At 37.9% G+C, this 26486-nt stretch overlaps 1 protein-coding gene and 1 long non-coding RNA gene across 10 annotated transcripts in view; one reads left to right on the forward strand and one right to left on the reverse strand.

Moving 5' to 3' along the window:
- The window catches only part of PRPF4B (pre-mRNA processing factor 4B), a 24970-nt gene extending 18468 nt beyond the window's left edge, over positions 1-6502 (reverse strand). For all 5 annotated transcript variants that reach the window (XR_007906539.1, XR_007906540.1, XR_007906541.1 and 2 more), the window contains exons 1-2: positions 6386-6502; positions 1454-2647 (exon numbers count right to left, since the gene is read on the reverse strand). Coding sequence is in view for 1 of the 5 variants with exons in the window: in XM_051799065.1 (XP_051655025.1) it covers positions 1454-2647; positions 6386-6423 (1232 nt within the window). In the remaining 4 variants the exon portion in view is untranslated. The remainder of the gene's footprint in view (positions 1-1453; positions 2648-6385) is intronic.
- LOC127476322 (uncharacterized) overlaps positions 3957-26486 on the forward strand; it is a 26578-nt gene continuing 4048 nt past the window's right edge. The window contains exons 1-6 of one of the 5 annotated variants that reach the window (XR_007906555.1): positions 3957-6271; positions 7114-7185; positions 7267-8365; positions 14513-14641; positions 16199-16500; positions 17648-17923. This is a non-coding gene — a long non-coding RNA (uncharacterized LOC127476322). Of the gene's footprint in view, positions 6272-6504; positions 6585-6811; positions 7186-7266; positions 8366-14512; positions 14642-16198; positions 16501-17647; positions 17924-26486 lie in introns of those variants that run through there. The other 4 variants (XR_007906554.1, XR_007906551.1, XR_007906552.1 and 1 more) reach the window with 4 other exon arrangements.

Raw genomic sequence — 26486 nt, forward strand, 5'->3', positions numbered from 1 at the left:
TTGAGTAATCACAGGTAGTTAAAACTCTAACATAGCTGGAATTAGTTCAGATGTCCCACAAAGAAACATTATTTCTGCAGATCTGCAAACACTTCCAGCAGAAAATATTTCTTAGTCCCCCACTCACATGCTGCTCACCACAGAGTTACAGGATTTGACAGCAAAATTCTAGACACATGCATCACTTGAAGTGTCTAGACAACCAATTCAAACTGGCTGCAATGCAAGCTGTCATGAAGAATGAAAACTGAAAGATGCAAAATGTTACAGAAGAAAAGTCAAATACTATGCCAAAAAAATAGGTGGTTGTGCCAATACATTCCTGATGCACCAGAAAGCAGCCAGATAAACTGCTAGCATTTACAATATTTACCTAATCTGATTCACACCACTGGGGCCATTCTCCAAAGAACCTGAAGATACCCTGTACCTGAAGATACCCCATACTTGAAACCAGAGTAACCTTCAGTGATTAGGGCTGAAAGACCTTCACATTTTTTTGGTGCTTATTTACTGAGCTCAGTCTTTGTGGTTCTAATTCCAGTTTAAAATTTATACTTCTTCGTTCTTAATTCTCAGACTCGGTGAAGCTAAATCCCATGATAGAAAGTTTCAAAACATTCATTATGCACTGCTGAACTCTTCTGCCTCTTGAACTTTTTACAGTTAATAAGTTAACTTCCAAAAATGCATACACTTATATTGTTCTCTTCCTGGAAACTTACCATCCAGGCATTATTAGCTTTCATAGCAATTTCAAGGTAACTGCTTTCTTAGGCTTAATTGTCTTCTTTAAACAATGCCAAGGCTAAACCCATACACTAAATAGATTTCCATTCTTCTCCTTTAAGTGTATGCAAAGCATGTTAATTATATACAACAGTCTGATAACAAAGCAACACTACCATCCCTCTAGCAGATGAAAAATACACAGTATTTTTAAAAGGAAAAAAAAAAAAGAGACTGAGAGGGACACCTTGATACACAAGATTTGCTTACATTCATGCATACTGACTCTATCTTAGGGTTTTGAGTCGAAAATGGGGTTAATTACCCACTTTTAGCCAACAGTAATATGTAAAAGTAGAGAGGACTCTCACTCCAAAGAAATTTCTGAAAGCAACAGAACTACTAACAAAGAAACAGAATAGAAACCAAATTCTGAATCCAACTAAGTGATAGAAAGGAGAACATCGAGTTATAAAACTTGTTCCCAGTAATGGTGTGAGCAGAAAATAACTTAGCACTTTAACAACCACAAGCTGCATGTGCCTGTCTGACAGCTGGGAGTATTTTTAAAAAAACTAAGTACATACAAAGTAAGCTCACAATATAACCTGATTACTTTTTTTAATAGCTATTTTCAGAATAAAACAAGGAGGTAAGCACTGAACTAGAAGATATTTCATCCCATGATGCATTTTTGCAATGGCTCATGACATCTTTAAGCTACCTGGGAGAAGAAAGACGCCTCCTTTCTGATTCTCTTCTTTTCCTTTCTGCAGATCTACTCCTCAGTCTTCTAACTGGAGACCGGGTTCGAGAGGGGGATCTACTCTGTTTAGATCTACGATCATTAAAGAGAGGGGATCTGCTTCTTCTTGACTTTTCACGTTGTTTGGGAGATAAGCTTCTTCCTTTTGGGCTACGGCCAGGTCGTCTGGGGGACCTGTTTTCTTTCCCTGAAGAAGCATCTTTAGAAGGAGATTTAATTGGCTTTTTTTCTTTGTCAGTCTCTGATCTCCTAGGTTTTCTATCTTTGGACCGTGATCTTCTATCTTTGGATTTGCTTCTTAGTTCTGTTGGAGATTTAGATTTTCTGCCACGATCTCTGCTTTTGTTTTCATTAACAACTGGAGACTTTCTGCGATCTCTTGATTTACTTTTATCATCAGCCTTATTTCTATCCTCTGGAGGAGATTTAGACTTTCTGTTTTTCTCCTGAGATCTCCTCTTAAGCATTGGGGACCTAGATTTCCTTGTCTGATCTTGAGACTTACTTCTCTTATAAGGGCTTTTGGATTTCCTCCTTTCTTTTGACTTGCTTCTAGTTGTCTTCTCTTTGACTCCATCAACTCCTGTCTTGCCTTTCTTTTTGTCAGACCTGTGCCTAGTCCTTTCTTTTGATTCACTCTTACTTGCTTTCTTGGAACCAGTTTTATTGTCCACAGGTTCTAATTTCCCCTTAGTGTTTGACTTTGCTGTAGGTCTCGTTCCATTTCGTGCTTTTTCATTAATCTCCCCCTCTTCTTCAGATCCTGACTCATAACCTTGTAATATTAATCCCATCCCAGACTGGACTTTTCCTTCCATTAATTCATTTTCAAGTTCAGCTTTCAATAATGCTCTTTGTTTCTCCAAGTCTTCCAGAGGAGCTAAAAAATCAATTTTAGTTCTTTTAGCTGGTCCATCTTCTTTGTCAGAGGCATCAGCCACCTCTTTCCATTTATGTTTCTTATGTTTGTGTCTGTGTTTATGTTTTTTGTCCTTATCTTCTTCTGAAGAATGTTTATGTTTCTTGTGTTTACTTCGGTGTTTGTGTTTCTTTTTTTTGTGTCGGGTGTGCTTGTTCTGAGGTTGGTCTGCCTCTGATACTTCCCCATTTTCTTCATTTACACTTTTCTCGGATGCCTCAGCATCCTCAACCCTGCAAAAAAATAAAGAGATCAGTACTATCAACTTGCTGCAGTCCATGTTAAGTCAACAACCTTTTTTATCACAAAAACTAACTGGCATTTAATCACTTACCTTTGGGAAAATTAAAAATGTACGACTAATTTAACTAAGTTGTAACAGCAGATACAGTTCCTCACAAACAGACAGCTACTGCTGCACAGCAAAATACTACGGAAGGAAGATACAGCAAATGCACTGACAAAACAAGATATGTGGGTGGAATCAATGCTCACACCTTTAGATTCAATGCCGACAATATCTGTTAATAACATACAACAGTGCTGCATATTTACTTATCTTGTCAGTCCATCATTATCTTTTTCACTTGCTGTTCCACTCCAATGCCTAACCCAAGCTATGGATTTTAAAAGTATTTTCCAATGGTAGAAAACAGTTGTGCTCCAAAGATCAAAATTTATTTCAAGGGATGATGCTGACCAGCTAACGAAACCTTCTTGTAAAATCTCACTCAGAGCTGACTGACTCCCTTAACTGAATCTTCTTTCTGTAAGTGTACACACCTGTTAGAAAATCAAGAACTCTTCTTACACATTTGTATTATTTATGCAAGGCGCAGGGAACACTATTGAGGAACAGTATAAATTAAGGAAGTCTAATTTCAGAGCAGCTTTCTGACACTAGACAGCAGATAGCAGCTTCGAAAAAAGTGTGGTAATCTTTCTACCTGTAAAATGGCATTGAGTGAAACAGCTGAAAATAAGTCTGCAGCAGGTTATTCAAATAATAATAATATGCAGTGTTTCTTCTAAAAAGAATAGTTTCAATTAAGTATAATTTCTTCAAGTAGAAACTTTGAAAATGACAAAATTTAGACTTGATGTTACACATTCCCTTATATTATCTTCCATAGACAGTGAAACTGGCTTAACTACAGGTTTTTTACACTGTTTAGCAAATACCTCCTGATCTCCTTCAGAACATCAATCAAGTTACTGTCTGTGTTAAGACAGACATTTGCCTTTTGAAATCTGTTTCCAAATATTACAGGTGCCAGAGCTCACCTTTCTACAAACTAAGCTAATACTAGCTTACTAAGCAAACTAGCTAATACTTTAAGAACTTAAATGTTGCTCTTTCTGTATCCCAGGCCTCATTAGTTGAAAACAAATCCCCTACACATGACAGTCAGAAGCAGGGGGTGAATGTACACAGAAATGTCAAAATTATCTTCTGAACTCTACTAGTTTCATATGACAATTGTTTCTGAAGGTTATGATCAATGACCTGGTAGAACAAATGTATCAGAGATACTGTAAGCCAGGTCTAAAGGATAGCACCTCACTATAAATTTGGTTAGTGTCATCCTAATTCAGGACAGGGTCTTCAAACAGCGCACAGTTACTGACTCTCTCCAGCTTGAGTTAATGCAAATTCTACAACTAGTAATAATACAGACTTTTCTGCAACATACACTAAAATTATTTGCTAAAACCATTAACACTTTAGTGCTCAGAAATGAGAAACTTCCTAAGGGACTGTTTGAGTTAAAAACATGCAATATTCAGAGACTTCAGTCAGAATGCAACATGCCTTTTCTTTTAGATCTTCATCACTACTTCTGCTTATTCAAGGTACATAGAAAGGTTTTTTTCTTAATTGCATCCTCCTGATACTGCACACCATTATGACAAGAGAATATCAGAACAAAAGAGGAAAATCTGCCTTAAAAAGAACTTACTCTAAGTTGCATTGGGCAGAAAAGAAAAAAAAAAAAAAAAGGAAAGAAAATGTATTAAATGCAGAACTTCCACTTGTATTTGCAGTCCCGAGCAAGTATGTCTGTGATATAAGTTGGTTAAAGGGCAAAGAAATGTCACAAGGAGAATTTTAAGGGTACTGTGCGTCTTTCAAGATTTCTTTTAGTTGGATACAGGATACTGTAGCAAAGTCTTCCTTCTCTTAATAGCAGAAAGTGACACTGAAACCTTTAAGGAAGTTATTTTATTATATCGCATGTATCTTAAAGTTATGTAATAACCTCATCTTAAATTCTGGAAAAGTAAGCTGGCAGAGAAGGCACCAGATGAGATATAACACCCTAGCAATATCTCAGGCCATTACAGACTGCCAATACAACTGCCAGCTGCCTCTGTAACTCAACAATAAAATTACTATTAAGTTCATTAATATGCATGAAATAGTTCGGATTTTCTTCATGTACAGGAATATGTTCATTTCAAGTAATTCCATCAAAATGTGGATAAACTTTTACTTCATTTAAACGCTTCAGAGGTGTATTGACGTGGATGAGAAACCTTTTAAGAAGATTTTAGAAGGTGATGAGGTAGTTTAGTATGTGCATGTTTAGGCACTAATGGCTTTAAATAGAGACAAATTGTGACATGATCTTGTTATAGCCCTACTTTTTCCTACTTCAGAATTCAAAAAGAAGAATGATAGGAAGTTCATAAGGATTTGCAAAGAGACTTCACCCATCTTTTCCTACATACAAGGTTCCTATCGTCAGCTGCTATCTTATCACTTAGTTAACTTTCTCTATGCAATAGTAAACACTCATGTGTTTTGCATAGTTCACACGTACACTCACCCTATTTCCTCACTCGTTTTCCACTCCCACGATCAACAATAAAATCAAGCCTCAAATCAAAACTTTTTAAGGCAGAAAAAATACAGAAAGCAGTTTATACAGCTAAAATATTTATATAGCGAAGAAGAGCGGTAGAGTAATCATTAGGATGTTAACTCCGGGCAAAATTTCCAGAAGACTGCGTTCACGATCTCCTGAGTGGGGACAAACCCAAACCACACGGCACTAACCAGGGTGCCAGGAAAACGCACGCCCGGGAGCCCCGGTCTGGCGGGGAGGCGGCAGCTCGATCTCCGCTTCCCAACGGGAGCCGGGAGTTGCCAGTCATTTCGAGGGCTGGAAGGAGGGGCTGGCGGCAACAAATCGCTTTCTGCTTCCCGCAGCACAGGCACTTTCCCTACCGCGAGAGCGGCGGGGCCCGGGGGAAGGAAGGCGGGCGGGAGGTGGGCTCGCCGCAGGGCGGGCAGCGGCTCCGCGGCCCCGGGGCGCCACCGAGGCACCCGCTGGCCCGGAGCGCCCCCGGCCCCGCTCGGACAGGGCGTGTAGGGGGGTGGTGTGGTGTGTGAGTGGCGGAGGGGGGAATCCCGGGCAGCGCCGGCCCGGACCCAGCTCAGGATGCCCAAGTCCTGCGCGCCGGGCGGCGGCGGCCTCGCAGCCACGCGGAGGAGGCGCCCCCCCAACACACCCTCGTCCCACTGTCCGGCAAACCCGGTTCCCCGGCGGCGATCGCCGCTCCCCGTGGCCGCAGCGCCCCTGGGGCGGGAAGGCGCACGCGGGACTCCCGGGGACACGCGCCCGCCGCTCCCGGCGCCGCTTCCCTTCCCTTCCCCCTCCCGCGCGGCCCTCCCGGATCCACGGGCGAACGCAGTGTCCCCGGCCCCGCCGGGTCGCCTCGCCGCGAGCCCAGCCGCTCCTACAGCAACCACTCTGCCCCGGGGCGGCCGCCTTCCCCCATCCTCCTCTCCTCATCCCCCCCTCCTCCCTCGCCACTTCCACCCGGGCCGCTTCTCGTCCTCCCCGTCCCGTGTGTGTATTCCCCCCGCTTCAATCCCCTCGCCCGCGCTTCTCCCTCCGCCTCCCTCCTCCTCCCCGAGGAGCCGCGCCGAAGAGACTCCCCCCCAGCCCCAGCTGGTCCCTTACTCGGGCGGTCGCTGCTCGGGCTCGGCCGCGGCGGCCATTTTGAACTTCCGAACTCCTTCGCTGCCGCCGCCGCCGGGAAGGGGGGGGTGGCGCGGGGCCGGAAGTGAATCCCGCGCGCGGGGCCGCGAGCGCGGCGGAGGCTCCGCCTCCTCCCCCAGGGGCGTCAGGGGGGAGGCGGCGGGAATGGAGGCGGCTGGGGGTGAGTGGCGTTGGCTGGGATATCCAGGGGTGGGGGGGCGCTGGAATAGGTTGTTCAGAGAAGCTGTGGATGCCCCATCCCCGTGAGTGTTGAAGTCTGGCTTGGCTGGAGCTTGGAGCAACCTGTTCTAGTGTCCCTGCCCATGGCACAGAGGTTGGAACTGGGTGATCTTCAAGATCCTCTCCAACTCAAACCATTCTGTGATTTCATGGTCTTGTTGTAAGGCGTTGTTCCGCTTGATTTGCCTCTCCAGGCTGCTGGGAAAAGGCTGGTGGGCTTTGGTGGCGGGACGTTGTGCTGTGTTTGGGATGTGCTTGTGATGATGGCTGTTGGGTTGGAGGGGTGCAGATTTCTCACCAGCGTGCTTGGCTTTTAAGATCACTATTACCTTTAAAATTACTAATTGCCGTGGTCTCTTAATAGGACCTGCTGTAAACTTAACACAGAAATGCCGTAACATTATTAACCTGTGACTTGAGTAGTCATTTTTGGCATCGTTGTTCTCATGAAGACTTCTCACTTCTTTCAGATAGTCTTAAAATCTGTGGATATCCTGAGGACTGGAATCTGAATTTGGATTTCACTGCACATTAGCTTTTTGGTAGGATGCTTAGAGTGCCTTAGAGACTCCTTAGAGTTTGGATAAGGGAATTTTAACTCTTTTGCTTATTGTCTTTTGTAGATTTGTCTACTAGCAACTACAGAAAATTAATGAATTTAACTACAAATACCAACGGTTTCTGTCAATGCACCTGCCCATCACCTCAAGGACATCACAACATGCCACTGTGCTTTTTTAAAGCCCAGATTGCCTGGTATGGTGGAAATATTTCAGGTGGAGATATACAGGTGCAAGCTGTGCCATTTAATAAGGAGGATCAAAAGTAAGATCAGGATGCACCTGATCAGGATGCTCAAATGTGTGAGACAGATATGGCAGGTCAAATTTCAGGGTATCCTAAAATGGACGAAAGGGAAAATGAGTCATATAGCATGGGAGATGAAAATAATGAAAGCAAATAAACTCTTGCAAAAAATAACTGTCCAGTTGCCTGTGTATCGGATACCTCAAAATATGAGTCCTCACTATTGTAACATGAGCCTGAGCATAATCCTCATGCCTCTCACTTCTGTGAACACCTTGTTTGGAGAAGCAGCAGCTCATTTGCAGCTTGAGGAACCCTGCAGTGCTGACTTCTATATTCCAAGATAAAGGATGGAGAAACCCAGTCTGTGAGTCTTAGCATCTCTATCATTTTACAGTGTTAGAACTCAGACCTTTGCTAGGGAGGTAAAAACCGCTAAAGCTAAATTGAGGTGTAAATGTTACAACAAAAATAGCTGCAAGCTTGATGTGAAGGGTCAGCTCATTCTGTGGAAGATGCTTCTGCCTTAAAGCTGGGTTCTGAGAGAAGGCAGCACTTTTGCAATATGTGCAATAGAGCACTAGAGCCAAAAGATGCTGAGCAAATCCATTGAAAGGGTCATGATGTGGATTGTGGTTTTAAATGTATTTATTGTCCCATGACCATGTGGATCTTAATGGAAAATCATTGAAAAATCACACAAGCGGATAAAAGAAACCTACCAGTGCCTCATCTGCGAAAGTGCTTTTATGTCACAAGATGCCTGGAGAGTGAATAAAAACAACCATTAAAGGAAGCCTCGTCCCAGTGCTTGGTGTATCTGTCGTCTTCTGAAACTGAGCAGATAAGAAATCTTCATGTAGCTTGCTTACCATTATTGAGATATGGTTAGATGTCCACACAGTGATTTTGCCAGTAAGTCAAGTTTTGTTTTTCATTCTCATACAGTTGCCTCCTCAACTATAAACTTATCTGTGCAAATAACTTTATTTGGTCAATACAAAATTTATTACAGAGTTTCAGTGTGAGCTGTAAATGTTACCATCAGAAGCTGCTGTAAAATATCTTCATGCTAGTTTAAGCAAAGAAAATGTAAGAATTGCAAAAATTCTAAAAATATGTTGTAAATGTTCACATTTAGATGATATTCCTTCATTCTGAAAAATCCTATCTCATTTTATATTTTGGATTCTGAATGTTTCTAGGAGTAGTTGACCATCATATTCCAATTATTTCAATATTATTAGCTTTTTAATGGCTCTAACATTACTGTAAAGGTACTTCTATCAAGGTTAATGCTTTTTTTAGCTTTTTCAAGCTTTGTGACACTGCTAATAGCTAAATATCGTCTCCATTTATAAATGGAAGACCTTGACTGAGTAACATACTCTGTCTCTCCTAAATCACAAAATGACATTATTCCAGTATTCTCGTACTGTTCACCTTTGCATTAACTATTGATGTTGCTTATTTACTTATTATACTTTTTTATTTTTTTTTCTCTCATTAGTTAAATAATGTTTCTGTTACTAATTCCAAGTGTTTTGCCCTCAATAAAGCTATGGATTTAGTCAAAAAATCTTGAAAAATTGTGTACAAAGGTAGTCTGGGCATTGTTCTGGTTAACCTTTCAGTGTTGTGGGTGATTGCAGTGATTAATTGATTTTAGCAAGGTTTCCATGCCTGCTTCTGTTAATATGAACAAAATTCCTGCTTTATGCTTTGAACTACTGATTTGGTTCTGATTGCTCAGTAGGGCCTAGTGAAAAAACAGGGAATTGTGAAATAAGGTGATGTCTCATGGGTGTGCTCTGGAGTTTGTGGCAGTGGTCAGGTAAGAAAACTGACAGTGTTAGGAACATTGGGGAATGTGCAATGACAGGGCTTCCAGTAATTGTAGCCAGGCCAAGCATTGCATCTGTGTCGCAGTAAAGGTTTTGAAGGGTTTAGATTGGTTATATGTTACACAGTCTAATTTTGATGTCTTCATTGTCTTTGGCATACATTGGGTTGTTATGAGGCTTTTTACTGTTTGAAAGGGCCAGAGATAGAATTCTTATAGAAGGTTATAGCAGGCTTTCTGGTGAAAAATTGATTGAAAAAACAGTAATTTTTAGATCTAAAAGCAAAACAAGTATTTTATTTGCTTCACAAGGACTTACAGCATCTCCACTTGACTGTGTGTGACTGCAAGCCAACAACAAGGCTACAGGCCAGCATAACTTCTTCTCTAAGGGATTGGGAAGGAAACCACATGGAAAGACAGCTGCAATTCACAGTATTTCAAAATAAAGTTGACTACAACAGCGAAAAGATTCATGAGTGTTTATACAAACTATGCTTTTGTAAGTGAAAGGATATCTGGTTTTTATTAACAAATTATAAATTGCCTCTTGAATGAGTAATTTCATTCCTTTTGGATGGGAGACGTGGGGGTCAAAAATCCGTCTCCCTTACAACTGAAGTGAGAAAACCTGGGACTAGATTTTTCGAGATACTCTTTTGACAATTTCCATTATGTCTGGGGGCAATGAATTTTGAAAATTATAACTTACCATTCACTGTTATGTTAACATGCAGAAAGTTTACTTAATTTTAGCTTTTTGGTGAAAAATTTAATAGGTTAAATAATATTTTTTAAATAGTCGGTAGTAGTATAGAATTGTAAATATTTTATATTTGTTCTGATTATTGTTTACATTTTTATGATAAATGTGAACAAAGGAAGCCTTTCTAAATATATCTTTAATGCATGCTAATTTCTATAAATTTTTGAAGTGGAGAAGAAACATTAAAGAAACTAAGAAACTTTCAAACTTTTTTCAGGTATTTCATTCCGTTAAAGGAAGCTTCCATTAAAGGAAGAATGTGTAACATGATAAGGAACTGTCCTTTGCTGATTTGTTGTGCTTGCAGAGCTAATACAATGGGTGTAAGAGCCTTCCTGCTTGCTATGGGGATAGTTTTGGAAACAAGTTTTAAAAGTAGCTTTGCACTTGCGTAAGCTTGTGTTTAACTTAGTGTCACCTTTCAGCTGTTAATTGCTAGTTATTGGTACAATATACTTGTAGCTTTTGACCTATGTGAAAGCCTAAGTGGTTACTGGGAAAACATGTACAAATTGCTAAAATACTGAAGTTGCTTCCTAATTTCTTACTTGGGACAAAGTTATCAATTTGTCATTCTGGGAGATTCTTGTATGAGATTATGTGATGTTTGTTTTTCACTTTCCTAAATTAAAACAGTTGTTGATAGTTGTGTAGGCTGTATGATGACAGTCTTCTATCTGCATCAGGGATAGATGCAAAAGACTGGAAACATTATTCACGCTGCCTGTCATAACTTTGGGCCTTTGAATCTCAAATCTTAAAAAAAAAAGAGTTCAGAAGTTGCTACAAAAGTTGAGTGATTTTTATATTAAAACCTTTACAGGAAACAATTAGTGATCTCGCTTCCATTTCCCGCTAAACTGAAATCCTTTCTGCAAAACTGGCAACCTCCAACCAGTAGTTTCTCCAGACCAAATTTAGACTGTTAGCAAATGTACTTAGAAGAAAATGGACATGTAAAGTACATTGTGTATGCCACTAAAAGTAATCCTTTGAAGCTTGGGTATTTTGATGTTTCCTAAGTATCTGTTCCTTCAATATTTTTCATATGCTTTATATTTTACATCTAAATAACTCCACTGTAAGGATATATTTTGCTAACTCATTTTAAATTGTGGTTTGGAATCTTTGAGAGCTCCTTGTTATTGTGTTTTGGTTTGGGTTTTTGTTCTGTTTTGACATTGGGAGTGCATTAAGCATTCGTAGAGCTGAGCTAACCTTGGATTTGCTGCCAAAGGCCCCATGGTCAAATTGTGTCTTCATAATCAATAATTACTCTTTATTCTGAAATACTGTGCATCTCAGCCAAAGTTGGCGTCATGTTATTTAATAAACACAAAATACTTTTAAACTACATAGGAGTTCAGTTTGAATGTTTATGTTAATAATTGTTTAACATGAATAAATGTTTTTCTTCTATTTTAAATGAATGTATTTACTCTGATTTTAACCTGTTGTAACAAACTGTGGCCCTTAATACAGCCAAGGAGTGGATTAAGGTCTGCAAACATCTGTGGAACCACGGTTACATTTTCAAACTGTATCGATGTACTGAATGCAAGATGCCAGAGATGATTTTTCCAGTTATTTTCCCTTTTTCCCCCACTGCTAAATGTTTGCTTAGTGCAAGTGTACGTACAAGTAAATTTGTTTTAATTGGTGGAAGAAGGCTTTAAAACTCATTAAGGTAGATTAGAAACTGTGTTTTGAACGGCGGGGGAAGGACTAGGAACTTCTTACAGTTCTTGCAGTTTGCTGGAAGGCACTAAACAAAGTGGACTGTGGGCTGTGGCAGCTGCACTGAGCTAGCAACTGAGCAGCTAAGTAGGTAGAGGAAAAAAGAAGGCAACAACACTCAATGCAGGGAATCTGGATGCAGGACATGATGAGATGCTTGGATTTTTGATAGTTTTTATGTTGATTTGAGTTTCTGATGGGCTTATTTTGGCAATTGGTAATTGCTTGGTTGCATAGCTAGTTGTCTGTTAGTTTAAAAGGAAATTCTTCCTTGTTGAGTTAGTAGTGATAAGTTTATCTTCCTTACTAGTCTTGCTTCATCTTACTCAGTGACAGCTTTATTTCCATCTGCAAGAGGCAGGTATCCTTTCTTCATACAAGGAAGACTGCATTACATCACACTTTTATTGTTTGTTGTATTATCAGACTGGGGGTGGGGATACTGTACTGCTTAACATGTCGAAGCTGAAGAATGCTTCATGTCTGAAGCTTTTCTGGATTTAGCTTTGTGTCAATGTAACTGGAATAACACCAGAATTGTAATACTCTTAATGATGACCACGTTCTATATTCAATTTAGATCTGTTTTGACCCAAGAGTTCAGTCTCTTTCTGATTCCTTTTTGGACATTTAACAATGTTGAAAGTGCATGTTGCAGTTCATGCTGTTATCAGTTTCAATTCCTCACATCTTGACCTACAAAGACCTAGACTTGTGGTAGAACAGAGCTATGTGAAGAGACTTGTCCCCATGTCTCTGATTTCAGACTACTGTCTTCAGTTTATCTCATCAAGTGAAGCAAGGTGAATCTTACTGGGAAATGTATAGCAGCCTATCAATCAATATACATTAACTTCAGCTTCATCAAATGAGCAATTCTTATACCTAGCTTCAATACTTCTTAAGTCCTAAAGCAACTTTCAAAGAACTCTATTTAGCTTTGTCTCTTGGAGGGTGAACAAAAATGGAGCGGGGGCGAACTGTGCATTCTTACACCATCAATGTTTGATTTTCCAAGTTTCTTTAATAGTGGTAAAGGCTGTACATCTCTAGCAGCAGTTCTTCTTCATGCTGATATATACATACCCTCCCCAATATTATGTTAAAGGTGGCTCATTTCACTGAAATCAGTAATGAATTTATGATGTACCTACATATCTTACTTCTGTATTATAACTGCACACTTTGTGTTTAGAGTTATGAAGCCACACTGCATTTTTTTTAACTCTAGATGATCTGCTGTTACCCGTGTTGTTATTTGTTTAAAAGATACTGTTTTCACTGGTTCTTCTGTCTTGCTTTTTTGTTTGTTTGTTTAAACTGTTTTGACTGAAATTTCTCACCATGTTCTTTGCCTACAACTAAAACTTTTCCTTTAAGAACAAATCAACCAAAATGTTTCAGCCAATTTTCTAGAATACATATGGAGAAAACCTTCTGTTCGTAATGTTTTCAAGAGGAAACCATAGGACTGTGGTTACCTTTTATTTAAAAAACCGTAATAGTCCATGGCTTGCAGGAAATATATAAGCATTTTTCAGATGGTGTCATCTATTAGAATAGACAAAAGGCCACATTCCTGATGCAAAAATCTGTTAAGATTTGGCGTCTCACAATCTCTGAAAAATGCAATGAAGAAAGATGATACCTTACTGCAGGAAGCTGGGTGTGACAGACTATTTTAGGAAGGTGGGGACAGGATGTGAGAAAACTTGCCAGTTTTCTTTGATACCTGGCTTGCAAAGATTTTTAATTCTTTTGTAGACAGCATATAAAAAAATTGAATACTGAAGACTGGTGGAGCTAGAAAACCTGTGAGAAGTTACTAGAGGAAAAGGCTGAAATAAGGAGATGAACTTAAGCCGAATTTGGCATGTTAGGAAAATTGCTACTGGGACAGGGCAAAGTGGGCAATGAGTAAAATAATGAGAAGTCTCAGAAAATGAGAATAACTTGGGCAGCAGTTTGGTCTGAAGTGGACAGAAAGGATTTAGTCTCAGATGTGTGAACCAGCACTAAAATAATAGCCTACACAATCAATTCTGTGTACTATTGCTGCCGTTATTCAAATGACAGTCAGTTCAAGCAACAGGGGTTTCTGGCCTATACATGTGATCCCCTTTTGTGAAATCTGGAATTTATGTTTTAACTTCTTAGGTATTTTGATTTAAAAAATAAAGCCTAAAACCCGTTAAACATTTAAAAGAAAACAAAACCACAAAAAAAAGTTAAGAAAACTCTTGACACAGGTTAAAAAGCCAAGTACTCATCTGTGTGGGTGGGTACACTTGAAAAATCTTCAATTGCCTGACTTGACTGTATATAAATTTCTGCTTCCAGTGATCCTTTTGAAATTCAGTGTGTAGAATGGGTACTGCTTCATTTTTATTCTCTAGAGAACAGAGAAGATACACAAAAAACAGTGAAATTAAGGTTACCAAGGCAACTTTAATTTTGGCAATTCCTAATTTTTATTTCTTGTTTTAGCAATCTCAGTGGATTGAAATTTTATTTGAGTTTTTTTAATATAGATTGTATTTTGTGTTGTGGGAGATATGTTATGAGTCTATCTTAACATACTAAAATAAATTACAAAAAATGGCATCTTCTTTAGCAGCTACTGTGTATTCTGAGTTACTAGGCTGTACATTGCTATACACCATGTATGTACCATACAGAACATGGCTATGTAAAAGTTCACCTATTTCTTCCTTAGGTCCTGTTACATGTAGACCCTTTAGGGTCACTGGCTTCAGCTCCATCACAATATCCTTACATGTGTTGGTGGTGCCTTGACCACTGAACCATGCTGGAGAAACTGGTGTACACTGAATTAGAGGGTCAGGTAAGTGTTTGTTTATTCATAATGCTGTCTTGTATACAACATATGAAAAGAACCCATAAGATTTTGAATAATTTTTTAATCTGTAAATGGTCACAAAATCGGCAATTTATTCTTCCTTTTCTCTCAGTCTCCAGAGACTCCATAATCCAGCAATTCTTGTAATCTGATGCTTTCTGTGTCATCACATTAAAAAGAATTGGCAATTTAATACATAAGGCTTGATGAAACTGGGTGAGGAAAAGAAGTCTGTATTTTTTTCTTTCTGTAAATAGCAGTGTGCTGAAATGTCTCACATTACCAGGTTCTGGTTTTTACCAATCATCTTCAGAGTTGATTTATTTATATAGATGATATGTTTTGAGATTGATTTATTTATGTAGCAATTAACATCAGATTTTATATCTTGTTTATAAACTAGTGGGGAAGGAAAAGAGAATTTTGGGTACTTTGCTACTTTGTTGCTAATACAAAAACAGTAATATACAAACTATGTCAAATTAAGTGATTCTATGCCAAATAATGCTGTGGATTAAAGTATTTCCCTTACTCTGAAGCAAACACTGGCTTTCTTCTCAATCATGTAATAGATTTTTTTTCCCCTAGTTTTATGAAGTATATATGCAGCACTGTGTTTCTTAAGCTTATATTTTAGGTTGGAAATGGCTGACATTTCATTGATGTTTGTATTAGTCTTAACAGTGTAATTAGAATTATATGCTATTTTAACAATATTTGGATATTCATGACATAGGTCAATTCCTTGCAATATAGTAGCTGTATTATGTAAAACAGTTGTTTGTTCTTTATCTACACATATAGTGATCATTAGAAGTTTTGCTGAGGAAACTTAGAAAAGACAACCACTTAAAATGTGTGTTGTTGGATAAAGCTTTTGGATGATAAATACATAGTAATCTGGTAAACCAAATGGATTCAGGTCAGATGAGATACTTGAAAATCACGCTTTTTCTTCCTGCATTGTCACTTTTGAAAGGAAAGGGATATTTATTGTCGTGGCAAGTATGTCAAACACAGTAGTGACTTTCCAAATGCTGTCATTTTTATGATTATAATTTGTGTTTACCTAATTTTGGTTTTATCTCTTGTTGAGCCAAGCAGAACTTTAGCAATTTTATAATGCAATTGTACATCCAGTAATGACAATCTACTTCCTGGGTGTGTGTGAATGGCAGTTAAACATTTCTCTAAGTCACTTGCCTATTCATTGTATTTGCAATTATATGCAAAAGTAAAATAGAGCAGTTCTTTCCTCAAAATCACTTCTATTTAACTTGGATCTAACTTTGTCCTAAAGGGTAAAAAACAGACAACACAAGAAAATGAACAAAAGACAACCCCAAAAAATGGCTTTTTTTGAGAAGCTCTATTTTATGTGTGTTTCACAAACATAATACAAAATGAGGAGCAAGGTTTATTTTCTCTACAACTTTGTCTTTCACGTGAAAGTATAATATCTGAGATTTTTAAGTCTTTCCATCACTGATGGTATTATAAAATATTGGTTGATAGTGTATTTTGTGTTTCTTTTTTAATTAGTTTATGTAATTTATTTGTTAATTGGCAATCCAGAGAAGCATTGAAGGAGCGTGGAAAAGGAGTTTGAAGGAGTATGGAAAATCAGAGAACTTCTACATCAGTTTTGTCTTCATTTTGGGACCAAGTATTCAAAACCAGACATCAAATGAGTGGACATCACAAACAAATCCATCATAAAAACCAAACCCACAAATGAAAGAGAGGGACAGAAGAAAGAAGCCTGAAGATAAATCTGTGTGCTCCAACACAAAAGCAACTAGAAAGAAGGATTCAAGTTAATTTAAATGCAATACCTACAATAGGTACCACCTCTATTACAGCAAAACTTGCTGTTTTGTTCCTTCATTGGAGAACTTTTGATAGTCTGGCCCATTTATTTGTTTGCTTATTTACTTACTTATTTTTATATATTTTTAAGAGGTATGCCTGACCTCAAGTGCATCCTTTCTTCCAAGGAGAAGTTGAGAAGGCATTTGATGCTTCCCTATTATTCTGAAAAGATCTCTCTTTTTGATGAAGAAATAGTAATATCTGGTAGCCACCTATCCATGAGTTGACATTACAAAATATTCTGATAACTTTCCTAATCTTTAGATAGAGAAGTTTGTGTGCATCTGTTTCTCTAGGTTTCTTCTAAGTATGTGAATTTGGTTTTGGGCGTGTTCTTTTCTTTGTTGTTGTTAATGGCCATACATTATTAGAAAACGTTTTCACAATAGTTTAACTAGAGAAGTCACTTCTACAGTTGGGTATTATAAATTAATTCAAGTTGTCAAACTTTTTTCCCCAAATAGCTTCTTTATCCCACTGTTTTCTAGGGCTGAAGTATTTATCTATACTGAGTCTGGGTTTCCTGGTTTGATGTTGGTATTGCTTGCATGGAAAGAAATAAACACATGGTTTAGGAGCTTGCTGAAATTGGTACAATTAAAAAAAGAGGCGAAAGTGGAATTTGGATTTGGTTAGTCAAAGGCCTAATTACTTGAAGTAAGCTAGCAACTCTGTTAGTAGGTAGTGAGTAGACCAGAGTGCTGCTGATATACCTTTCACTTAGGCATCCATCTTTTGTTTGTTTTTTTGTTGTTTTTTAAATGAAGCAGTCAGTTAACAAAACTTGCCTCTGTTTTAAGTTGGAGAAGTATAAGGTTAAGCACATTACATTATTGTATCATTGCCACAGTTATTTTTGAACCAGTGGAGTATGACCATCCAAATTTTTTCTGAGGTTACATGTTAAACATGTCATCTGATGAACGCACTTCCTTTCTGTTTCGAAAGCAAAGGGCACATTTTGGACTGGGTCTCTGGACCTCTCCCTGCAATGCTGCTTGTAATTACCGTAAAGATTAAGAACTTGAACTGTTCATACCTAGTCCTGACTTGAGCTTTGCTTGACTTAGTTTTGTACAGCAAAACAAACTTCATGCCAACACTGTTTCTTTCTTACAGCCCCCCTGAAGTGCAAACTCCTGAAACCAGCAATTAGCCGTAGTACCTGCCCGTGGCTGTCTCTTAATTCTTTCTGCAGAAGGCTCTGACCCCGCGGCAGAACAGGATCTGTCTCCAGTTGTGGCGAGCTCAGTTGCACACAGCTCCAGCCAGCTGTGTGTCCTGCGGCACGGAATGAGCAGCTGATGGCAGAATGGCCTCGAGACAACATTGCCATGCTGACTGTGACTCCAGGCACCCGGGCTGTGCTACCACACAGAGCTCCAGTGTGCCAAAGTAAGTAGCCTCATTTTCTCTTTGTCCCGGCAAAGTAGCCTCATTTTCTCTTTGTCTCTTTGTCTCTTTGTCTCTCGTTATGCCTCACGCAGTCACTTGGGAAGCATATTTGAGAGTCTATTGACGCTGTAAAACTTTAAGAAATTCTTTTAGACTGAGAAAGGTCTGCCGTCACAGGGTTACCAGTGAAGTGTTCCTAACGGGACTTGGAAAACCGGCTGTTTTTCCTTGTTGTCTTGTTGCGCTTTGTTTGTTTTTCGCCAGGAGGGGGCAGCAAATGAACAACGTCCGAGGGGAATTTTTCCTTTTCAAACGCTTTTCTAGTGTTCTTTTTTGCCTGAGATCCTCAGTGTGAGCTACATACCGATGTGAGAGTTTAAAATGATGATTTCTACCTATTTTGCTACAAGGATAGCTGGAATGTACGAATTGGAAGTCTTCATTCTTTTTGATATTAAGCAGTAAAATTTATTTAGCAAAATCTATGTCAAGTTTATAAAAAGCGCAGTTCTGTATGAAGGTTTAAGATTTTTATGACTGTGGCAATTAGTTCTGGGTATATTTTAAAGGATAAAATAACCAAACAACCAAACCCCATGACAATATTAATTAATGTCACCTAAGTCTTACTTAATGTGTTTCAAATATTTATTTTCTATGTTGCAAGTTAATGTAATATCACAATTCAGAATAGTGTTCTCACAGACGTTTTTCTCTCATCAGAAAATAAATCTGAGGATACACTAAAGCTAATGATGCTTTTAATTCATGTATAATTAATGCATTCATGTACAAGGGTGGCTTGTGTGTACTGCTGACAGAGCATGGGAGTTAAAGTTCTGAATTCACAGGGAATTCTAGTGATGCTAAACAATATAACCAAATTTTATTGCCTTATTTCAGCCACAAAGTACAGTTTTGTCATCTAAAACTTTATGGAGGCATACCACATTACTGATTGGGAGTATAGTGGGGTTTTTTTGTGACTGTATGGGAAAATGCTGACTATTACCTATCACTGTGAATTTCTTGAAAATGTTTGGCTGTGGTTCTGTTTAAGTTAGAGATCAAGTAGTTAGCAAGAAGCCACAGAGAGAGGGCAGTCTATTCTTTTCAGTTGCTGAGTTCTATCCAAGAGTTCCTATAAAAGAAGGGCAGATCATAGTGGCATCTATGAATGTCAACTCCTGTAATCAGCGTTCAAAAGCTAACTGGGAAGAATGAAGCTGATTCCTAACAGGACCGATTTATTGATAGTCTTGCCTTAATGGTTTTCATTAAAATCCTAAGTGTTATAATGCTTGTGGGACCTTTATGGAGTCTAAAACTTGATCAAGGGAATTCAAGACCCTTTGGTCTAAATGGGTTAGAATGTCCCACTGTATAGATGGATACACCTTATCTATATGTCAGGAATGAAAGGCTGAATCATCCATATTCCAGGTTCCTTTGGACTTTTGTCCCTTAACTTTAGAAGACTTAACCAACCTTCCTTTTCTCCTTCAAAAAAAGAGAACATGTCTATTTCTGGGGATTTGGCACTGCTAGTGCTGCCTACGATGGTAACTTTATCAGAATTCTGAAATTTTCATTTAAAGCTATTAAATGGGCTGGAAATAGGCAGTTGTGCTTACACTTTCTTTTTAAAGAGTAATTGAAATAGCTAGAAATTCCAAAAAGCATTACTTTTCTACAAAGCATTTCAGAAAGGTTGTTCTATGAAGTCATTATGAAATGACTTTAAATGCATTGAATATACAGTTATAATTCTCATTTAAATGAGTAGAAATGGAAACAAAAAGTATTTTCCAAGTCCATGAATTGGTATGTTACCCCTTTGAACTACACTTGGATTCACAAGAGTATTACAGAAAATAGCCTCTGCATTTTTGGGCTCTGCTTTGTAGCTCTAAAAAAGTTCTGCCTATCGTGTAGGAGTTAAAACTCTAGATCTTTGACTTTTTGGGAGGTTTTTTGTGATGGTTTTTCTACTTTAAAGATGACAAATGTTCAGGGAAGCGGGGGAAATTATTACAAATAGTTACACAGAATGGCACAGCTTGACTTTCAGAGTTGGCTTTCATCTTGAAGCCTGCTGTTTAAATCCTAGATTTTTCCACATTGGCCCTTGGTTCTACTGAGGTCATTGTTTTAGCACCTTCTCTTCATCAAACACTTCAACAACTCCCCTGAGTAGTTAAGTTCTCTCATGTAAGTTAAGGGCTTTTATTCTTTGAGCAATGTAAGCTTCGTTTTTGTTGTGCAAGAAAATGTTAATCCACACAAACAGCTGAAGATTAAATCCCCTTTTGCATCTTTCTTGTTTGAACACTGTTGCATAAAATATCAACTGTATGATTCACTCTTACTTTAGAATTAGGAGAAATACTTTTACCAGTAGAATTCTTGAGTATAATATCAACTAATTTCCTTGTTTTTTAAAATGCTTTGTTTTCAAAATAGCTGGACTTTAATTGCCTTCATAAATGTTGTGAAAATAGCTGTGTTTTCATTACAAAGTGTTTAAAGAATGAGTAATCCTGTTTATTACATCCAACATGTGAATGTAATGCATGTATTTAGAAATAGTATTTACTCAGTAATTAATTATTTACAGGTATGTGTCCTTTTGCTGAGTGCTTGTCAATAATCTGGGTAGAGGTGCACCTTTTCAAACCTGTTATACTTGACTTCCACAAGGCAAAGATTTTAAACTTCTGTGCTTGTCTTTCTCCCTTTGAAATTACTGTGTGTTAAAGATGTGACTTTACAGCATTAAAGACTTGTGTTTGAATTTGTGAATAGCCAGTGCTTCCTCTGTTGCTGAAATTTGAGGAACTCTAAGTGCTTAGATCTATATGGTTTTGAGGTATTCTAAGCATGGTATGGGGAAGAATCTGGAAAATCAAGGAATTTGGAACACCGCATCTGTGATCTGCATCGGTCTTTTCAAATGTTTTACAATTTTAATTCCTAGGAATCCTCTTTGTGTATAAGCACATCCCTAATTTTCGTATGCTTTCCCCCCCCTTTTAAATAAATTCCACTTGCAGACCTGAAAGAGTAGCAGATTACACAGCAGAGACAAATAATTTCTAGGAAACTTAGGTGGACCATTCAAACATAAAAATATCACAATCTGATATGATCATGTTGCGTTATGCAGTATTGGCTGCTAGTAAATTAATTTGACACAGCAAACTATCATTTTGGGAATATAAGTAAATAATTGAAAATTAATAAACTAGTGACTGAAGTATTTCGTTGTATATAGGTTTGATAGGAATCTTTGTGCTCTTCTCCATAGTGATATCAATCTTTCCTAACTAATAGCATTAAATACTCATGATAAAAGGCATTAAAAGCCTAAATTAACACAGTAACTGAGAAATGTAATCCCTTCAGACCACTTATACAGGGAGAATAGATGATGATTTTCCAGCTGTGACAAGGTTCATTTCCTTTTTGACAGGAAGCATTCTTAGAGTTAGCTCTGCAGAAACACATGGGAATGCATGCTGGAATGAAAGCCTTTCATTGCCAGCACTGTGTGTAGGAAACAAGGTCTCTCTGATACAGCAGATGCAAATGCATACAGGTGGATTACATATATGTCTTCTTTATGTTACCACTTAGGTAAACTGCTTAGGGAGATAAAAAAAAAGTACTGTACAGTTGAATATTGAATGCTGTGTAGGAGTGATTCTTTTGTGACATGAAAAAAATTTATAGAGAAAAGGGGTATTTTTCCCCTACTGGTAATTTTCCCTCTTATGTTGAATATGCAAAAACCAAACACTGTGATCCTGATTTAACAAAATAGGCAAATTTTTAACAGAAATGTTTTTTGGGATTTTTTTAATGGCAGTTAGGCATATTGATCTTTAAGGATATATTTGATCCTGGTTTAGGGTTTGTGTTCAGAAGACACCTATCTAAAGATATAGATACTGCAAAGACAAGGATAGCTTATGTTGCTGGCTTGTTAACTGAAAAGGATGTCTCTGCTAGTTCAGAGGGATGTGGACTTTAACCAGTTCATAAGTCTTTTTCTGTTTTGGTAGTCCATGACTAGGAAAGAAATAGGAATGTCTTCTCAAAACTTTTAAAATTATCTTGCACATAATGGCATATTTCAAGATTTTCAGTATAACAGAATTGTTTTACCACCTTGACTACATTCCCTTTCATTTTCTGGAAAGCTTCCTGCTTCAGTTTTTTTGTTTTGAAATTTAATGTTGAATCTCTGTCAAAGGCCCAGCCTCTCTGTGTCTTATGCTCTGGGGTTCTTTCTGCCTCAGTCAAGTGATTTGTTTACATAGACTTTGTATTGCCATGGTTATATTAAGTCTACCGTTCTACCAGAAAAGGCACTTGCATTAGAAATTCCGAATTACACTGAAGAAAGTACTTTGTAGCACTGTCTGCTTGGAACTGTTGGATCTACGCCATCTTGTTGGTATTTAAAAAGTAAAGCCTTCCTCCTTTCTTCTGAACTGAGCATTTTATAGGATTAGAAAATAAGTTTAGCTGAACGAATAGGATGGAAACGTGCTATGTTGTGTTAATGGCGTTGTGAAAACTGCTACTTGTTATGTGCAGTGGGTGGGTGGACAGGATAGTGGGGCCAATTCGATGCTTGTGGTAATATTTAAATAAAATAGCTTGTGGAGAACTTGTCCTATAGGACCTGGCAGCGTAGTGAATAGGGAATATCCACCTTTGTCCACATTGGCAGAATTAACTTCCTGTCAAGTTGAAGAGATGGAATACTCTTGCAGGCGTTTGGCAGGAGTGCAGCGCTCCCAACACTTGAGCATTGTGGGTGGTGCTGCATCCCATAGTGTTGGAGACATGGCATCACACATGGTGACAGAGGAGAGTAGGCAGATGTCTGGCAGGAAACATAGGTGTGAAGGGGGCTGATAGACGTCTCATGCTACTGGGACAGATGGCTCTCAATCTCTGTGGTGGCAAGTGTGCTGTGTCTTCAAAGACAGACAGTTGCTCTATTAAATATTCTTAGCTTATGTGGAAGGCAACTGACAGGGCTTCTAAAGGTACAGAAGAAGGAGAGTGATGGACAAAAAAGTGCCAACTGACTTATGCTGGGAGCCTGGCTAGGCAGTGTGGCTAGGCACTGTTGATGGTGTTTAGGTGCATAAGTAGACAAGTGACCAAACCCATACAAAATAAATTAAACTTATGCAAAAAATGAAGACATTAAGTTACTGACTAGAAGAACAATTGCAAGTCTAGAACTGCCTCCTATTCCTTGTTATGCTGATGACCACTTATGTGACCCACAGCAAACACATGTAATTCGTTTTAGGAAGCTGCTTATTACCTATGAAAATATAATTTATTGTCTAGATAACCAAGCCATTGACAATTGCTCCTGAAAATGTCATCAGCCCTTTCCTGTTTACTTCCCTGTTGACAACTGGGGGTAAGCATAAAGAATGCTGGCTATGCAGTAGTCTTGCAATGTGATATCCCCTGCAGTAATTCTTGAAAGATAACAGTAATAAAATTGGCACAGTAGACTTTCTTGTAATAATGTTGGTGTGAAATGTCTTGAGGAGAATTGTTACTATACCAGGGTTGGAGTTAGGACTTAACACCAAGGATTCTTAAAATTTGTTCATTTCTCACTATTTATTTTTTTTGACTCAAATGTTTTCATTGGTATTTATTTTACTTTTGGCTATAAAAATGAAAATAAGTTTGCCTATTTGGAGGCTGGACTGAATGATCTCCATTCAACCCTGACCTTTCTGTGATTCCATTTCATTTTTTTAGTCTGTGGTTAGGTTCATTTCAGGTTTTCCACTGTAAGACTGATTTTTCAGAATTATCGTATAAATGCGAAGTTAAATATTGTAAATTAAAATTTATCAGTGGGAATGTAAATGAAAGGGGAAGCTAGTTCTTTAAGAATATACATCTCAATGTTTTTATTATTGAAAGTCATTGTTTTCCTTTTTCATTGTGACCTAAATATTGTCCTTGCTATCATTAGAGAAAATTCTTCATGTGTTTTCTTCATTAAGTTAAAATGCCTTTACCTTAATGTAATTTCCTATCGCTTCTTGAAAATTTCCTGTTCTGCTACATTTCCCCTTTGTGGGGGATTTGTTTGTTTTCAATTTGTGACAGAGTACACCAAAAGTTGTCCCTCTGAACTTTACAGAAAAAAAGATCAAAACTAAATTTTGAAATGGTTCTGACCAGTCTTTCTCGATCAGACTTATGGTTGAAGCCAAATTTAGATGAGGTAGGTCTGCTACTGGTAAAACAGACTACGACCTTTTACTGCCCAGACCATTATCTAAGATCATGCTTCATTAGCAACAGGATCATATAAAAGATGAGCTGTGGCTTGGAGGATGTGCTATAAATGCTAATCTGGTGATACCTTTCTGAATTTCCCCCACACACTTTGTGTTCCCCTGGAAGATACAACGTCCTTTGCTTTCCATTTCCTGGAAGGCAAGAAAGCTTTCAAATGTGAGGTCTGCTCTTGTGCCTCTATAGTGGCACTTGCAAACACATGCTAGTGAGACACCATGTGAATGTTGACTTCGTTCATGTAGTTAGTAACTGTAAACAATCCCTCTGTCAGACAAATTCTGTACATTTCTTGGCTTTGAAAAAACAACAACAAACCCCCACACTTTAAGGTAGGCACTCCTACCGAAGTCAAGCATTTACATTTACATATACTGGTGTTGGGACCTTGGCTCTATGAAGGCTTTTTTGTTTAAGGGAATTGCTTTCTGCCCCCTATTTACAGCTCTTTCTGTATTTAACTACCACATAGACTGTGCTGCAAGATGTATGGAACACTAACAGGGTAAATACAAAAATATCCAGTAGAAGGTGACAGTACCTGTGCCTGTGTGTGAAAGGGTACTCAGACTTAGGTAAAAAACCCAAAAATGTGTTCATTCACTAACTTTGTCTTATTTGGTGTTTTAGGTGCACCACATTGCTTTTTCACTCTGATTTTGTCTGCAGCTTTGTCTGTAGTGTTTTGATTCCACCCTCCCACAGATTGAGGAAATGATCACATTTTTTGATAGTGCTAGCACATCTCATTTTGCAGTGGTAGCAGAGTGTGTCATGTGATAAGTGGGAGCATGAGCTGGTCTTAGTAAAACCAAAGTACATGTTGAAAGTATGTGCTTAGCAGCCTTTAAATGTTAAATTTGTGTGTGTCTAAACTCTTTACACTAAATAATGTACTCTTTGCTTTGTTTATTTTTTTTTGTTTTAAAGCTAAAAGGTTTAAACTAAGATAAGCTAATGCCCATGAGTCACTTCTTGAGTGGTTGGTGGAAAGACAGCTTGATTAGTTTTGGTTTGTTACTTGTGTAACAAAAAAAAAAAAAAGGTTAGTTTACTCTGGTTCTTGAGCTCTTATAATAAAGGTAATTCTGATTACGAAGCCAGTGCTCCTTTTGGAGAGCCTTTTGATGCCAGAATTAAAAACTGGAAATGCATCTATCAAAAGTGATAAAATACCTTGAGCTTAAAGTAAGTTCTCTCTTCACCAAGAGGTGTTCAGTATCTGGTAATGGAATAACAGGAAAAAAATGCTTTTTCCTAGTTTTTGTGGGAAAATGCAGAATTGTAAACATTATCCAAATGTTGTAACAAAAACCGAAGGAAATTCCTATAATGAAATGATCACTTACTGGCCTTGTTGCAATGATTTGTTTAGTTATTGGATACAACTAAGCATGGCAGGGAGCTGTCATTAAGTCCTGTACTACTAAGCATCCTTTTTTGAGACAAATCATTCTGTAATACCTGCCATGATATTTCGTCTCTTTTTGCAGTGTTACTTTAAAAGCATATACTTTTTCACTTACTTGTAATAAGCCCTACTTACAGGAACCAATGATTTTGTTTCTTTCAAATTGTCAATATGCCTCCTTCCACCAACCTACTTTGCCCTGTTATATGCATGTTAGCTGTCATATTATAAACACTTGCATGCTAAACTTTTGCTGTAAAACTGGTTCCATTTGAAATTAATAGAATTCTTCTTTAATAAATTTAAAAGATTATATAAATTTAAAACATTATATAATGAGAGTCTATGGGATCAGGAAGTGAATGTTTTAACCAGTGTCTGTAAGAGTAAATGATAACACCATCTGAAAGTACTCTTCCATTGTATGTGAAATCTATACTTAAAAAATATTTAGTTCATTTCTGCGTAGTGTTCCAGACCTAAATAGTTTGGATGTTTGAAATTGCCACTTATGAAACAATTTGCCCAAATTGGTTAAATACAGTTAGGGTTGTTTTGGTTTTGTTGTTTCTTAAGTAATTTATTTTGGTTCTGTAATAGTCCTAAGATTTTTAAGCACAATAGAATGTAGCACTCTCTATTTCAGAAATTGTATCAAAAATACAATGAAGTGTAGGAATAATAAATAAAAAAAAAAGAAAAAAAAACCTAAACAAACCCAACTTAGCCCCTAAGCATATTCTTTACACCAACACAGAACCCATTTGCTGATTCAGTGTGCTGTATTCAACAGCAAGGTAT

This window comes from Manacus candei, unplaced genomic scaffold (genome assembly GCF_025592945.1).
Source record: "Manacus candei isolate 608988 ecotype Guabito, Panama unplaced genomic scaffold, ASM2559294v1 h1tg000049l, whole genome shotgun sequence".
NCBI lineage: Eukaryota > Metazoa > Chordata > Aves > Passeriformes > Pipridae > Manacus > Manacus candei.